At 32.5% G+C, this 18,331-nt stretch overlaps 1 protein-coding gene across 5 annotated transcripts in view; it reads right to left on the bottom strand.

Moving 5' to 3' along the window:
- Positions 1–18,331, bottom strand: part of SCAF11 (SR-related CTD associated factor 11) — a 90,610-nt gene that overhangs the window by 28,596 nt on the left and 43,683 nt on the right. For 3 of the 5 annotated variants that reach the window (XM_069584503.1, XM_069584504.1, XM_069584506.1), the window contains exons 5-7: positions 10,506–10,583; positions 7,778–7,878; positions 5,845–5,906 (exon numbers count right to left, since the gene is read on the bottom strand). In XM_069584503.1, the coding sequence (XP_069440604.1) occupies positions 5,845–5,906; positions 7,778–7,878; positions 10,506–10,583 (241 nt within the window). Of the gene's footprint in view, positions 1–5,844; positions 5,907–7,777; positions 7,879–10,505; positions 10,584–14,482; positions 14,652–18,331 lie in introns of all 5 variants that reach the window. The other 2 variants (XM_069584505.1, XM_069584507.1) reach the window with 1 other exon arrangement.

Here is an 18,331-nt window from a genome sequence, read left to right as displayed (position 1 = left end):
GAATCAATCAATGGGATACTCATTAACACACTAAAGAATAAAAAACCATATAATAATCTCAATAGATACAGAAAAGCTTTTAACAAAATTCAACATCCCTTTATGATAAAATCTCAACAAAATGGGAATAGACAGAAGATATCTCAACATAATAAAAGCCATAAATGACAAGCCCACAGCTAACATCACACTCAATGGTGAAAAGCTGAAAGCATTTCCTCTAAGATTAGGAAGAAGACAAAGATGCCCACTCTCGCCACTGTCATTCAACACAGTATAGGATGTCCTAGCCATGGCAACCAGAGAATAAAAAGAAATAACAGGCATCCATTTTGGAAAGGAGTAAAACGGTCACTGTTCACAGATGACATATACTATACAAAGAAAATCCTAAAGACACCACTAAAAAGTACCAAAACTCATCAATGAAAGTGTTAAAGTTACAGGATAAAAATTTAATATGTAGAACTCCGTTGCACTTCTCCTCACAACAAACTATTACAAAGAGAAATTAAGAAAACAATCCCATTCAAAATCACATCAAAAAGAATAAATACCTAGGAATAAATCTAACTAAGGAGGTAAAAGATCTCTACTTAGAAAACTCTAAGACACTCATGAAAGAAACTGAAGACGATGCAAACAGATGTAAAGATATATCATGATCATGGATTAGAAGAACTAGTATTGTTAAAATGACCATACCACCCAAGGCAATCTACAGATTCAATGCAATCTCTAACAAAATACCAATGGCATTTTTCACAGAACCAGAACAAACAATTCCAAAATTTATATGGCAGCACAAAAGACCCTGAACAGCCAAAACAATCTTCAGAAAGAAGAACAAAGCCAGAGGCATCATACTCCCTAATTTTAAACTATGCTATGAACAAAGCTAGTCATCAAACAGTATAGTATTGATACAAAACAGACAGACCTACGGATCAGAACAGAGAATCCAGAAATGTATACACACTTATGGGCAATTAATTAATTTATAACAAAGAAGGGAGCAGTATACAACAGGGAAAAGACAGTCTTCAATAAAGGTTGATGGGAAAATTAAACAACTAGAGGCAAAAGAATCAAACTTAACAACTTTCTCTCACCATGAACAAAAATAAAATCAAAATGGATTAAAGACTTAAATGTAAGACCTGAAAATTAAAAATTCTTAGAAGAATATAGCTCTGTGACATCCAGTTTTTTTTTTTATTTTCTCAGATTTGCTTCCTCAGACAAGGGAAACAAAACCAACCAAATGGGACTTGAATGCTTTTGCACAGTGAAGGAAACATCAACAAAATGAACAAGCCACCAACTAAACGGGAGAAGATACTTACCTGAAACCAATATATCCAATAAAGAATTAAAAACTTAAATCAAAAAAAACAAAGAACCTGATTTTAAAATAAACAGAAAATCTGAACAACATTTTTCAAAAAACATACAAATGGACAACAGGCACATGAAAAGATGCTCAACATCACTAAGTATCAGGGAAATGCAAGTCAAAACAATTAGATATCACCTCAGACCTTTTAAGAATGGCTATTATCAAAAATGATAACAAATAATAAGTGAGGACATAGAGAGGAGAACCCCAGTGCACTGTTGATGGGAATGTAACTTGGTGCAGATACTATGATAAAAATTATGGAGATTCCTCAAAAAATTAAAAATAGAACTAACATATCATCTGCTAATTCCATTCTTAGACATTTATCCAAGAAAATAAAACACTCAGTCAAAAAGATATATGCACTCCCATGTTTCACTGTATCATTATTTATAATCACAAAGATATGGAAGCAATCTAAGTTCCAAGCAACAGATGAATGAATAAAAAAGATGTGAGATACACATACATATTCCACACAATGCAATATTACTCAGCCATTAAAAAGAATAAAACTTTGCCATCTGCAACAACACACACAGACCTACAGGGAATTATACTATGTGCAATAAGTAAAGACAGAGAAAGACACATACTGTATGATTTTAATTATATGTAGAATCTAAAAAACAAAACAACCACAGCTAAACAGAAACAGTCATAGATACAGAGAACAAAGCTGTTGGAAGAGGGGAGGTGATTGAGTCCTAGGATAGATACAAGTGAGGGAAATTAAGAGGTACAATGAAACATACAGTGTGGGGAATATAGTCAATAATTATGTGATACATTCATATAATAACAGATGGTAACGACTTATTATGGTGATTACTATGTACAAAAATACTGATTCATGAAGTTGTGTGACAGGAACTAATATAATATTGTAGGTCAATTATATTTCAAAAACAAACAAAAATCATAGAAAAAATGATAAGATTTGTGGTTACCAGAGGCAAGCGGTGAGGGAAGGAGAATTGGATAAAGGAAGTCAAAAGAATGTGAAGTCAAGTGGGCCTTAGGAAACATCACTACGAACAAAGCTAGTGGAGGTGATAGAATTCAGTTGAGCTATTTGAAATCCTAAAAAATGACGCTGTGAAAGCTCTGCACTCAATAAGCCAGCAAATTTGGAAAACTTGGCCAGCAGTGGCCACAGGACTTCATTCCAATCCCAAAGAAAAGGCAATGCCAAAGAATGCTCAAACTACCACACAACTGCACTCATCTCACAGGCTAGCAAAGTAATGCTCAAAATTCTCCAAGCCAGGCTTCAATAGTATATGAACTGTGGACTTCCAGATATTCAAGATAGATTTAGAAAAGGCAGAGGAACCAGAGATCAAACTGCCAACATCCACTGGATCACTGAAAAAGCAAGAGTTCCAGAAAAACATCTACTTCTGCTTTATTGACTACGCCAAAGCCTTTGACTGTGTAGATCACAACAAACTGTGGAAAATTCTTCAAGAGATGGGAATACCAGACCACTTTGCCTGCCTCCTGAGACATCTGTATGCCGGTAAAGAAGCAACAGTTAGAACGGGACATGGAAAACAGACTGGTTCCAAATTGGGAAAGCAGTATATCAAGGCTACAGATTGTCACCCTGCTTATTTTACTTAAATGCAGAGTACATCATGCAAAATGCCAGGCTGGATGAAGCATAAGCTGGAATCAAGATTGCCAGGAGAAATATCAATAACCTCAGATACACAGATGATACCACCCTTATGGAAGAAAGCGAAGAACTACTAAAGAGACTCTTGATGAAAGTGAAAGAGAAGAGTGAAAAAGTTGGCTTAAAATTCACCATTCAAAAAAAGAAGATCATGGCATTCAGTTCCATCACTTCATGGAAAATAGATGGGGAAACAATGGAAACAGTGACAAACTTTATTTTCTTGGGAGTCCATAATCACTGCAGATGGTGACTGCAGCCATGAAATTAAAAGACACTTGTTACTTGGAAGAAAAGCTATGACCAACCTAGACAGCATATTACAAATCAGAGACATAACTTTGCTGACAAAGGTCCGTCTAGTCAAAGCTATGATTTTTCCAGTAGTCATGTATGGATGTAAGAGTTGGACTATAAAGAAAGCTGAGTGCTGAAAAACTGGTGCTTTTGAACTGTGGAGTTGGAGAAAACTCTTGAGATTTCCTTGGACAGCAATGAGATCTAACCAGTCAATCCTAAAGGAAATTAGTCCTGAATATTCATTGGAAGGATCACTGCTGAAGCTGAAACTCCAATACTTCAGCCACCTGATGCAAACAACTCCTTGGATGCTGAGAACTCCTGATGCTGGGAAAGACTGAAGGCAGGAGGAAAAGGGAATGACAGAGGATGAGATGGTTGGATGACATCACCAACTCAATGGACATGAGTTTAAGCAAGCTCCAGGAGTTGGTGACGGACAGGAAAGCCTGGCGTGCTGCAGTCTGTGGGGTCACCAAGAGTCAGACACGATGGTGCAACTGAACTGACTGAGGGATAGAATGTAAACATAATTAATATAATTAACATTGCTGTTAATTATACATATGAGTTGTTAAGACAGTCAATCTAAATCCTAAGAGTTCTCATCAGAAGGGAAAAAATTTTTGTCTGTTTTTTTAATGTTGTATCTATATGAGATGATGAATGCTCACTAAACTTCCTGCAGCAATCATTTTATGATGCATCATGTATGTAACTCAAATCATTATGCTGACCACTTTAAACTGGTGTTATATATGTCAATTATATCTTGATAAATAGGAAGGAAAAAGTTAACTATTGAACTGGTTTAGAAGGTTCACTAAAAACTTGTTTAGTATTCCATATTCTGAATAGCAAAACAAAACTCAAATCTAAATGAATCAAAGATTCTTATAAATGGCCTTCACTATACTCAAGCACTATAGGTCTAAGCTTTGCCTATGTTTCTCTCTCTAAAAATAAGCCCAGGCAGGAGATGCACACTTAAAGAAAATTACTGCAGTCTTAAAACTAAGATTATCATAGTAAGAGTGCACTACACTACCTAGAGAAAACCTGTGATGTCATTTAATCTTCCTCAGCAGTAAATTTTATATTCGATTCTAGAGCTACCAAACAAAGGCTATTCAATAAAAAACAATGCTAATCTATAACAATTACCCAGAAAAACAAAGAAGTTTTGATATCTAAAGTTCTTTAACTAAAGAAAAATTTTTATATAACCATTAAAGTTCTTTTAGTGAAATTTCACTTTAAGAGTAAATTATTAAAGACATATATTTATTAATCTGTAAATCTGAGATTATCTGTTAATTCAAATTAAAAAAACAATAACACCACCCAAATATGGTATTCAAATGTATAAAAAATGAAGTTGATTACCATTTAGTTTTAAGAACAATGAATTCATTAATTCTGAACAATGAATTCATTAATTCTATCTATAAATAGAAATTAACTGTAACCTAACATGGAAAATAAATGCTCACCTCTCCCTGCTTACAATTAGCTCACAGTAAAGTGTTCTTTGGAAAAAAAATTAACAGCTTAAGTTTCAAAGAGGAGCCACAAAGCACTGAAGTGACATTTTTCTCAGGTCCTGCTGCAAAGCTTTCTTGTATTAGAGAACCATAACACTAGATAACAACAAAAGACAGGCATATTCTCAAATAAATCTGTGGGCTTCCCAGGAGATTCTGTGGTAAAGAATCCACCCTGCCAATGCGGGAACCACAGGAGACACAAGTTCAATCCTTGGGTCTGGAAGATCCTCTGAAGGAGGAAATGGCAACCCACTCCAGTACTCTTGACTAAAAAACCCCATGGACAGAAGAGCCTAAGGGGGCTACCGCACATGGGGTCAGAGTCAAACACAATTGAGCAACTGAACATGGCACATAGGTAAATAGGTAAGCAATGTTTTATTCCTAAATAAAGTTTCAAATTAAGTGTGGCTTGAAGCCAAACCACAACTTCCTGTGGGAACTGTGGATTAACTTCTTACTGTTAGACTTCCCTCATTACTGCTTACAGTTATTGGCCCACAAGGTATTTTATCTCATTTCCCCTAAGGACTTCGGCACTAATGAGTCGAGTTAAGACCACAATGTAGGCTGCTGATCGAGTAATTGGAAAATACCCTTTTCTCACTTTCGTTTCCAACACACACACACACACACACACACACACACACACACAGTCTCTCTCTCTCTCTCTCTTATTCACTGACCCCTTCCCTTCCTCCAAGTTGATCAGGAAAGTAAGAAGGGCAGGAAACAGTATAAATGATTCCATGAAAGTAGTTTATGTAGAACTGAATACAGTGTACAGAGAGCTCAGCAGAGTTCTGTTGTGTATGACTGTTTTCCAAGCCAAAATATTACTTACAAGAACTTTGGCAGAAGCATTAAAGTAAGAAAGAAAAAAATGTAGAACATACAAGGAAAAACTCACTTACTGTGTATCATCTTCAGGTCATAAAATTTTGCACTTAATAGATCTTCTCCTATGATCTTTTTTCTGTAAAGATCAATAAAGAGATGAAATAATAGAAAACTGTTACTCTGCTCATTTATTTTCAATCCACTGCCCACAACAATGAAAGCTATTATGCACCAAGTTTTAAATTTTAGCAAAGAAAGTATGATGAGTTGAACTCCCCACTTAGCTGCCACTCTCCACTCCAATGACTACAAAGGAGATTCACAAACATGAAACAAAACATTACTGCAATCCCTTTCCCTGGAACTAGTGGAAAGTATCAGAAAGAGGAGTCTTACATCTTTAGAAGGGAAAGTCAACACCAAATGGGTTATTTCCTAAGTGCTGGAAATGAGCCCTACATCTTATAAATATAAGCCTGTATGAGAGGAATTCTAAAAAACATCCAAAAGACTCCAGAAAGAATGTACAGTAAAAATCTAGTAACTGACAGATTTACCATGAGAGAAATCATTAATGGTTTGACTTGGTGGGCAAAAGCAAATTATTATTTTGCATCTGTTACTTCCTTTTACCATCCCTCAACCACAAGTCCTTGAGAAAAAACAGCTAAGCATGTGGACTACCTCAGGTGTGTCCGACCCACTGTATGACCCTGTTACAGGTCACATAATAACGAGCACTGCACTCTCAGGAGGAGCCAAGAGGACTAAGTAATTCTGAAAAAAAAAAAAGCCTATTTATGACATTGCCATAGCCAAGAATAGGAGATGAATGAAGAATAAAGCTAGCAAAAGGTATTTCTTCATTATGCCTGGGGATAATGTGTACTGAGCAAACATAAATGGAAGAGTCAAAGCTGACTCAAATTAATTAAAAGAAACTGTACATAAAATCTGCTCTAGTGAAGTTATTAACTTGGGTTTATGGGTGGGCTCTTGAACTGAGTGTTCCACAAATCCCTTAAAGTCTACAAACTTCGTCTGTAAGTATATTTTATGATGTATCTTTTTGGGTAGAAGTTCTCTACAGTTTTCTTCGGATTACTAAAGAAGTCTATAACTTCCCAAAAGTTGAGATCTAGAGAGCTACAGAGTCATAAGTGGCACAATTCAGTGAATCTCAAGGAATATTGTCAATGTTTTTCGTAATACATTTACTCTCTTACGGTGTTAGTATTCTGATGAAACGTACTAATGAGCCATAGATTAAGCTATGAATTTGACAATATACTGACTTAATACAACTTTACGGCAGCTCTAAATGTAGTTCAGATCAAAAAGGGGTTAAATTTTATAAGTACTACAACAAGTTATTTTCAGTAATAAATCTCCAGTACACTATTAATTCAATTTAATTAAAAATTACCTTAACACCTGTTAAACTTGAGTTCTAAGTATTTTTAGGCAATTATGTTTTAACCATAGTAGCTAAGAAATCCAAACATTTAAAAATTTTTTCAAACATAAACATCTGTTACAGTACTATCAAGTGTCTGCCACAACACAAAGAAGCAAAAGGAGAAAAATAATAGTTTCAATTACAACAGTCTCATGAAGAATGTTGTACTTTATCATTAGTTACTTTCTATTTTCTGTCCATAAATAGTACAGCAATTACTCAAAATGTGGGCTGTGCACCAATGCTTATCCATAAATGGCTTGTGTTTTGTTTTTTTTTTTACATAGCTGTAACTTTTATCTTTTAAAAGTATCAATCTATAACAAACTAGGGAAAAACTAAAATAAAAAAGTAATTCATCCAAGACAAAGGTCAAATAAATTATATTCTCAGATTTCATCTGGTCTGTCCTTAAATTATCAAGGGAATGCTTTAAAAGAATTATATACATTGAAATTTCACATCATTTTTTAAGTACTCTCTTTTTTCTTATTTGCTAACTTCTGATTCTACACAGTTGGATTCCATTACTGAAACTCATCACTAACCTTATACAGCTTTTAGAATTTTCCTGACAGGATAGCGGTTTCTTAAAAGAGCTTTCATTTTTCTTGTCATTTGTTTCTCTCAACTGTCTTTTTACTTGAACCTGTGAGAAAAGCAAAATCATCTATTTAGAGTGATAATATGGGATCACACCTATATATTTCCCTTGAAAGAACAAAAAATTAAAGCAGCATAGCATCTAAATGAAAGTGTAGCCCAAATACATATGCTTATTAGTTCAAGTATGCTAAACTATAAACTGAGTATTTGTGCTAAGCTCTGGGGAAACAAAAAAGTCATAGAGAGGCATGCAAATGAGTTATGAGTGTGCTAATAACAGAAATATACACACAGATCTTACATATGTAGAACTGACTTTATCTGAAGATACCAGAGAAGACTTTTTATGAGTAGATAATTTCTGAGTTGGTCTTAAAGAATAAATAGGAATTTGTCTAAAGAAAAAAGATTTTCTAAATGGCCAGTTATAAAAAGAGTACAGAGAAGTCAATGAGGATGTGGAAGAAAAAGTTGACAGGATATGAAACTGATGTAATATATTAGAACCAGACGGTAAAGGCCTTGAAAAAGAAAATAATTCTATAGAAATCAGAAAATAAATGAAGGTTTACAAGTAAGTGAATGAAATGATCAAATTTGCTTTTTGTGACAGTGATATGGAGAATGAACCAGTTAAAGAGAAACTATAAAAGCCAGGAAACTGGAAGGAAGCTCTTGCAATAGTGTAGAACTATACTGTATGAGACAATAGTTACTAGCCATATACTATTAAGCATGTGAAAATGTGGCTGGTTTAAAAAGAGATGTAAGTGTAAAATATATACTAGATTTCAATGAAAACAACAATAGGAGATAAAATCCTTCAATAACAATTCTGATACTACATGTTGAAATAATACATTAAATGTTAGATTAAACAAAAGATAAAAATTCATTTTAACTGTTTCTTTTTGTTCTTTTAATGTGGCCACTAAATGTTTATAGAGTGGTGTGTATTGATGGTATATTTCTATTGGCAGAACAGATCTAGATGACAGACAGCCTGAGGGTCTACAGAGAGGTAATGAAATGGAATGAATTTAAGACACTGTGCAGAAAGAGGAAGCAAAAATAATGTAAAGAGGAAAAATGGGAAACTTCCAGAGGCTTTTGATCTGGGTGACTGGGATTACAATACCATAAACTGAGGTTGGCAGAGGGGCTGGGAATGAGATGAGTTTGGGGTTTGTCACTGTTTAGACTCCTTTGGTATTCTAGATAGAGATGTCCAACAATTGACTGAAAATATAAGCAACTGTGCATGTCTCATTCAAGTTTAATTGTAAAGGGAAAAGGATAATAAAGATTCAAAAGAAGTAAAAGGGCAAAGAAAGATATTCAGAGTATATAGATAACATCACATATGGTAAAAAATACATTTTAAGTTTAACAAAATTAGATTAGCACTGTCCCAAACTTTTAAGTAACATTCAAATTCTATTAAATAAAACATACATTTTATTACAAGCAACAGAACAAAATTTTACAGAGTATCTTTGGAGGCTAATTCACACAACATTTTATATATATATATACATATATATATATATACACACATACATACATACATACACACACACACACACACACACACAGAGTCTAGAAAAACAGAGAACACGTCTTTCAGAGAAGTTATGCTTTATAATTTTAATTATAATCACACACATATATATAATGTTTTATCTTTTCTTGAAGATATATACTAATCTGCATAATGTCCAGAGTTACACAATTAAACACGCAGGATCTTCTACATATGTCATTTTATTTGAACTGTAGTCTCATCTGTACCTTATGTCATCAAGACTTATCTGGAGAAAATAATTAAAACAAATTATAAACATCTACAGTAGGAATATTTAATGATTAAAAAGTTTTACATTGCTTACCTACCCACTTCTACTCACAAAAATAGCAACCAGTCTTGCTGCTACTTGGGAAGTTTGTCTTTCCCATTAATTGCATTATTTATATATATTGTATATCTTCATTTTTAACTTTCATTTTTACAATACCATTCCTGATTTATCAGCAGTAACATCAAGAAATCTCTTTACCACACATTTCACTTTACTTGCTACTTACTCTCTTTTCCACTTTTCATTTTTTGTTCATCAATTTAGGAAAATTGTTTCTATTTCTTTCTTCTTTTTTTTGGTAAGCCAAAAATAAATGTGAATACAAATCATAAATCATGGTTCATAATCAAATAACATCAGTGTGATGTGTGCATCTCAAGAATGTGATCAAGATTAAGCATTACAATAAAATTGTACTTAACAAAAGAGAAGTTATCTGCCCATAACAACTGTGAAACTGTGAGAAGTCCTCGTCCTTCTCAAGATTTTCACAAAGTCCCACATTTTTCTCCAGTTAAACTGTTTCCTTCAAGTACCACCAGCACTTAAGGACAAAGACACCATTTTATATTTAATTTTACTTGTTTAATCTTCTCAACATTATATGCTTTTCATGAAAACATAATTTTCAGGTACTTTGGACTTTTTTGTGGGGGTTTGTCTCTGAATCTAATATCCCATTCATTTTTTTAATGGAAACTAAACACGTTAAATTTAGTTAATTCACAAATACATTCACGTATCTATTAAAGCAAAATCATCTCAATTAAGTTTACACAGTTCATTCTGCAAAATAAACTCTAAGCCTTACCTTAACACAACCTTCTGATACACTGAATTTAAACACCGCCTGAAAAGGTTTCCGGTCAATAGGACACGAAGGCAGTGTCTGAAAAATCATTAACAAATTATAACTTTACAAATGTCTCTTTAAAATAGGTCTAAATTAAACTATAACATTTATGGTAAGTTTTTCACTGGAATAGGAAACAACAGAAAAACAATTTTTTTTTTCTTTCAAAGATAAAGATGAAACACTTTCTATCTGTGTCATGTCACAAATAAATACTGTAGTTTTTAAAAATTCATTCAAACATTTACTGAGCAACTACTGTATGCTAAATAAGTGGAATACAATGAACAAGAAAAAGAAGATCGCTGTTATCAAGATAATACCTATTAAGACCTGCTACCCAGTTGAGAACTATAGCTACAATGAAAGGAAGCTGGGCTGAAATCATTAGTTCTGTGATCCAAAGCACTTGAGAAATCCTAAATAAGCTGTAAAAGGAATGGCTTGGACAGGTCCCTCACAGATTTTAATATTCTAAGCCAATATTTCCCCCCAAAGAAATCTTGAGTAAGCAGCTGCACCAGCAATTTAAAAGGAAAAAAAAAGTAGATATGAAGAAAAGGAAAGACTTCTCCACTCCTCCCTCAGTCACATAGGTACCCTTTTCAGAAGTAGTTTCTTACATATCTTTTTGGAGATATCAATGTTTATACATAACACGTTGTATCTTTTAAATATAAAATTCAGATGCTCAACTGAATGTTGTATTTCTCTTAATTTCCTATCTTAGATTGGTAAGTCTTAAACTGGCTCATATTACTATTTCACAGCTACCCCATTCTTAATATGTACGTCATACCAGTTTCGATTTATATCTTTTATATAAGTTGAAAATATTTTCATATTTAAGGGCTCTTAAACGATCCTTTTCTTTAAACCATCTATTCATGCCTTTTGCCTAACTTTATTAGCTTGCTGTTCTTTTACAAACTGCATTAGGCTTTCTTTATAGATTAAGAAAAATTGTCCTCTGCCCACTCTGTAATTCTAAATCTTTATTTTGACAAGTATTATTTCCTGTACTTTCAAAATTAATATGCATCAACTCTTAATTAACAGTTTCTCTGGTAGTATTATTAAATGTTTATATAGGGAAAGGTTTACATTATTTAAATATTTTAAGATAAAGTATGTCATCTACTAGGGTAAAAGGGAACTTTCTGCAGTCTATGAAGCCCATACTAAAATGTGATATTTTAATACCTACGGTTATTAAAGTAAATCAGGATTCTAACAACTTAATAGTAATAGTCTAAAAGAAAAGACAGTAATCAAGTTTTGATAAATAATCCTATACTCCCTAGTGGAAAAATGTGATTTTGCCTTTCTTGACTTTGGCACAAACCAAGATAAACCAAGTGCAAGCACAACAGGATGTGTGTGGCCCTTGATCATATAATACATTTTCACAAAAGCTTATGAGTTACTTTGGGAGCAGCCAAAACATAAACTGAATTACTTTTTACTACCCTGCTAAAAAGTGATTTTTCTTTTCCTAAGTAGAGAGGCCTTAATCAAATGCTTTACACCATATCTGAATTAGGAAATGTGACCTTCCTTACTATATTAAGTCAGTTTAGATTGGTAGAACCCACCTCAGCTTACTTCCAAGTACCATGGATTTAGGATGCTATTACTTTCCCTTCAGAAAAATTTGACCTTAAAAAACCACTACAAGGAGCAACAAAGCTGCCCATACCTTTTAAATAATGCATTACAAATAACAAATCTAGTTCAAAGAACTCAGCATCATAACTGTGTGACTGTTCTTTATATTAGCATTTACTGCATAAAATGTCTTAGCCTAGAAGTTGTAATAACACATTTATAACTCAAAAGAATACTCTATCGTGGAAATCTTCAAGTACTTACTTTTACTGAAGTTTCAAAATGTATTTTCTATTTTAAAGGCAAATTTAAGTAATACATAAAATAATAATAAAATTTTGCTTCCTTCATTTAAAAAAAACTATTATCTATTTGATGTGTAAGGGCTCTGGATTTACTGTCTATTTTCATATTCTGCCCTGTCTATGCATGCGTGTGCTTAGATGCTCAGTCACATCCAACTCTTTGTGACCCCATGGACTATATAGCCCGCCAGACTCCTGTCCATAGGATTTTTCCAGGCAATACTGGAGTGGGCTGCCATTTCCTCATGTTTAATGTTAAGCAAATTACATAGCCTTTCTATGTCTCTTTTGTGAAAATGGGGATGATAATAATAATCTCTGAGGTTTCTGCAGGAATTAATGGCATACACTGAACATTATGTAAAGTCTTCCAAACGTCAACTGGCTTTATAGCACTAATAATAAAAAAGCTTGGTTCACTAATGAAAACTCACAATATGATGTACATATACATGCAAGAGACAAGAATTGTTAATGATGTTTTAATTGGACTTTTCAAAGTTCATGACATATATGGACATTAAACTATTTTTATATATTTCAAGTTCTAACACTACAATCCAAAGAGTCACTGTGTTAAAGGAATTTAAATATCAGATATAAGTCAGATAGACCAAACCTTTCTAAAACTCTGAAATTACACAATCTCATTTTCTTCATTATTAAATTTCCTCTGCTGACATCAGCTAAATGGCACTCTTTCCTTTACCATGTTCAGAGTATCAGAGTTCTAACCTGAGTCATTCCATTTTGATCTCTTACAGATAATAAAGAGTTTTAAGTAAGATTTTGGTTTTGTTCTTTTTTCTGTAAGCATAATTGTCATGGATATGTGTAAGGTTTCATGTGAAGAAAGGGTTTCACTGCTATTTAAAAAACAAAAAGAAAAAAACAACAATAAAAAGTAGTAGTTTGGAAAACTACTGCTATATATTAAGATAATCTGTATATACTTATATTTCTTAAAGATAATCTAGTTAACACTAGAAAATAATAGATTTTCTTTGGCTCAGGCTTAGCCATTAGAAAAAATTCTTAAAAACAGGTTATCCTCCCCAGATTTTTTTTTAAAAAAGCATATATGAGAAAATAAGCTATCTAAAATAGACAAAATATCTTTTGCTACGGCTACTGACAAATCGTAATATCTATTTCTGACCTTAAAGCAGTTTAGCAAAGCATTTCAAAGGGGACACAGAAAATTCAGTTATCCTAAGTCTTCACAGCATACTTCAGTAAACAGTGATTAAAGAAGAATTAAACGAAAAAAAAAAAAAAGAAACAATTTTTAAAAATTAAGTGGATCTTTAATTTTTCCTTAATATATACTCTAAGGAAACTATAAGAGTACCTTATATTAGCATATGCTAAAGCTCGAAACCACCATCATTAATAGACACTAAAGCACAAAATATATATCTATGATGATCAAATAGCTTTAACAGGGAAAAAAGGTTTTAAATAATGGTTTGCACTGGCCTAACTTTAAAGCATTCCTGAGTATTCTTCATCCTCATAACCCAGCAGATATTCTAATCTTGAGTTTGTGTCACTAAAATAACTAATTTAGTGTTTAAGTTGTGTAGTTTTAAAAATTCACATTTAAAACTAATGAAATTTAAAAATACACTTAATTCTGCTTTAATGTATTTTTAGTTCTGAAGAAAATCATCCCAAATTTTACAACAAAAATTAATACTTTGGTTATTCACCATTTTGAGTCTATATATATATATACATACTATTTAATTATTCACCTATTTTAACTGACAATGACTTCTATTTTAACAATTTTTAAAGTATCTAATTTAATTAGTTTCACAGTCAAAGTAATAGAATATCATTCAACTTTGTGATACAGCTACTAAATGAACAGAATCTGATCACTACTTTACAATGTAACGTGTATTATAAGAACAGAGCATACATTTTACTGTGAATGCTCTCTAGTAAAGTTATAGCAGTTAAGGAGGCGATTTCAATAGAAAAAATAATCTTCCTAATGATTTCAGTAAAACATACCCTAGTATTCTGAAGCGTTGTAAATTCCCAGCTCAGACAAACCCATATTTAAATGTAAGAACAGGAAACCTTCCTTATTTGGGAATTCAGGATTCTTGATTTCTAATATTTCTTGCTTCCTGCTGCTGCTCTATCCTCAATCACAAAGGCTGCCTACCGATAGCCCCTCCTAGAGAGAGAGAAGCAAGTGTTAAAGGTAAATGCTTAAAGACTAAATCTCAGTACCTATGCTTTAGGTAGGTTTGTCTGTCCATGGGAATCTCTAAAACATCAATCTCTCTTACTATTAAATAGAGCATATTATATAAAACTCCAGTTCAAAATCAACAAAAGTGATTTAGGAATTACACTATCACAGGTTGATGCTTATTTTAAAGCCATTCATCAGGACCTATCCTTTCACCTTGATGGTCCCAAGATACGCAGTCTGAACCCCTGATGAAAATGCTCACCTGTAGTCAGCCTACATATACACTACCACATTTAACCAGTTCTTTCAAGATAGTCCTTGTCAATGCATATTAATGAAACTATGGTTCTTTATAATCCACTTTCAGGAATGTATCCCCACAAGACAAATGACTGTCAGTGATAAAATTAACAGCAAGAAAACAGTTTCTCTAACTACTCAAAAGAAACTTTCATTTTCTTAAACATGTATTACAACAGTTGGATAGAATTACTTTTAATCTTTTTCTCTTTTGACATTTAATAGGACTTTCTTTTTCTAGCACAAAAAGAGGAAATCCCATAAACTATCAATATAAATCATTTTACAAATTCTGACATTTAAAATTAGACTATACACAAATATACATCCAACTGGTAAAAATAGAATATCAAATGAAAATCTATTATATATATGCTTTGAATATGAGCATTCACAATATAAACATATTCTTTTTTTTCCAAAGGTTATACCAAAGAATTAACCTACAGAGTGAAAACAACGGGGAATTTGGAATAATCAGTCACAAATTCAAGTTCTGGAGAAGTCAGAACTAGCAACCTCTATAATCTACTTTAAGGATGAAGACAGACAGCCCTGAATCACCTACTGTATAAGTTGCAATAATTAAATGAATTAATGTATTAAACAATGCTTTATAAAGATAAGGACTAATGGTAGTGCTCCTCAGATATGTTTAAATTATTGTTCACTGAGAACTATTTAAAGATTTGGTTTAGTTCAGGAATAAAGAAAGATTAAATTTTAGCAAAAACTGTTGGGAAAATCCAGGTAATAAAACTTTGCTGAATTATGTTACCAAATAATAATCTAATCATCAGAATGATATATTAATTTTTCTACCCACTGCTTAAGGGAACATCTGTATAAAACACATCTGTAGTCCTATCAGTCAACTAGTCATATTTTGATTTTTTTTGTATTATTAATTCAAAAATATACTCCTCACCTGTCTGCACTGAACACTGTTGTCTGACTTCTTCAAGAACCATATATCAAGACAGTAAGACTCTTCATTTCTAGTCTCATGAGAGAAAACATACCCTTGCCAATTGTCAAACTTTTATTTCATTAACCTTATTTTCTCAAACTGAAGCTGTCAGCAAGTTGAGGGAGGATAATTTGTTTATAGTAGGAAAGTTAATCACATTTAATAATTACTTAAAACATAAGGGGAATATTTACATTACTTTAAAGTGAAAAGAACCCCAACGGTATCAAGAACCTCCTAATCATAATATCACATATTCCTTTAGATAGAGTTTAAAAAACAAAAAAAACCTTAAACACTTCAAACATGAAATGTTTCCAAGTCCTCAAACTTTAACCTTTTAAGGGTCAAAATTTTAACCACTTCTTGACAACCTGTCAAACCATAAATCTTATTTTAACGTACGTGTGTGTGTGTGTGTGTTTGTGTGTCTGTGTGTGTGTGTGTGTGTTTGTAGCTTACCCTATTGTCTATTGAGTATCATAATTATGACTGGCTGTGAATACTATAGCCATGCGTCAAACTACTCTAGCTTTCACCTTTCTAGTTATCTACTTTCTTTAAAATGTGCAAACTAATCAATATTAAACTTAGGTGTAAACTAAATGTCCTCAATATGTTTAGACTGCATTTTTGCTCACAGTAAAAATACTTAACTTTCTAAGTAGCTGGTAAAGTTTAATGTATTGATTCTTTAGTTCCAGATTCTCAGTTCTAATACTGATGCTTTAAAATAGCAAGAATTTCAACTTTCTTAACGTGCCAATTACTATGTCTTTGTTTAGATTAATATTCTATTTCAAAATCATCATTTTTATTTTATAAACCAACAGGCTTACCATCTCTTGAGATCCTTGAAATTAAACATAGAGTAGAGTAGACATGTTTAATTTCAATTTCTTCTAGTGTCCCTAATGGGAAGCCATTAGGCTGTGGGCCATGAAGATCATCATTTCCATTATTCTGAATCTTTCTGCCCTAGGTAAAGTAGATGCTATGAAATATCCAGCAACTAAATTCAGTTTCTTACTCACTTTAAAGTCCTCATCTAGCTTTTGTTTTAAATAACCACAGAAACAAAATTTTAGAGCTTAAAGAAATTGAAACTAATAGTGACTTTGGATGTAGGTATTTTAAGAACACAAGAAATTCCAGGAGTGTGTCCAAAATAAATATACTAGACTATTATATGCTTTAATTTTCCTTGTTTCTTATGGAGAATTTCTTCAATGCCTAAAATATTATGGTGACAGTAAATAAATGAGTTCTTGGTTCTTGGTAACAGTTCCTAATCATACTTTAGTGAATCTTGAGTACAAATCTTAAGATAGCTCAGCAGAACTTCTGAAAGCCAGAGAAGACTAGGAAGGTGACCCAGAATACATTTTGTACTTTTTTCTCATGTAATTTCCAATCACTGTAAATCTCACTTTTGATTTCTAACTTCCTACTAGAAGTGAACATTAGTAAAATTTAAAACTATGGGTCAATTTTTAAAAAGTATTTTTATTTCAGGCTATCTCTTGAAGTATTTAGAAACAAATTAAGAGTTCAGGATCCTTGCCCTGAATAACAAATAACCATTAACACAGTAATTTAAATGAAAGAATATATATGAAAGCCTTATTAGCACAAGCCTGGCCAGTTACTAAGAGACTCAATATGGACACATTGCTAAAACCAAAATCCAAAGTAAACTACATGCCTCTTTTTAAGAATAGAAGGAGGCTGAGGAAAATGAGAAGAGATATCTTAATAACTAATGGTCATGAATAACTACACTAGTGAATATGAAATCTGTTTCTATTTGTCAAAGCGCTTATATACCTCAACATATCTAATTTTTTATCATACCAATAAAAGATTCCAACTGAAAATTTAGTTCAAATCCTAAGTGATTTGTTAACCAGTATTCATTTATTGTTTACACTGAACATTTTATTAGAAGACTGTGTTCTTGTTACTGCTCAACTTAAATGGCTTATTTAATTGATGTATGCTATTCCCATTATGGACAGTGAAATAATTCAAAATATTCTGTTTATTCTCTACTTTCAAAGTTAACTACTTTTGTTTAAACAATATCGCAATTCCCATACTCTCTAACACAATTAATGGTAGTACAGCAGATAAGTATTTTCTTTTTAAATCAATTTGCTCCAATAAAATGTTTATATCCAAAGAAGTAATACAAAACAAGAAAGAAAACATTATGTATGTAACCAAGTATTTTCAACCTAAAAATATTCAGCAAGAGTTTAAAAACAGACAAGTTTAGCACTATTTAGTAGAGCTGAACATGTACATAGTCTACAACCTAGTAGTGCCACTTTAAGATTCACACTCTAGAGAAACCTGAACTTGTACATCATGATAAAGCTAATGGTTG

The sequence above is a fragment of the Ovis canadensis genome, chromosome 3, assembly GCF_042477335.2.
Source record: "Ovis canadensis isolate MfBH-ARS-UI-01 breed Bighorn chromosome 3, ARS-UI_OviCan_v2, whole genome shotgun sequence".
NCBI classification, from domain to species: Eukaryota; Metazoa; Chordata; class Mammalia; order Artiodactyla; family Bovidae; genus Ovis; species Ovis canadensis.
The sequence above is the reverse complement of the archived record's forward strand: the minus strand, read 5'-3'. Positions and strand labels throughout refer to the sequence as shown.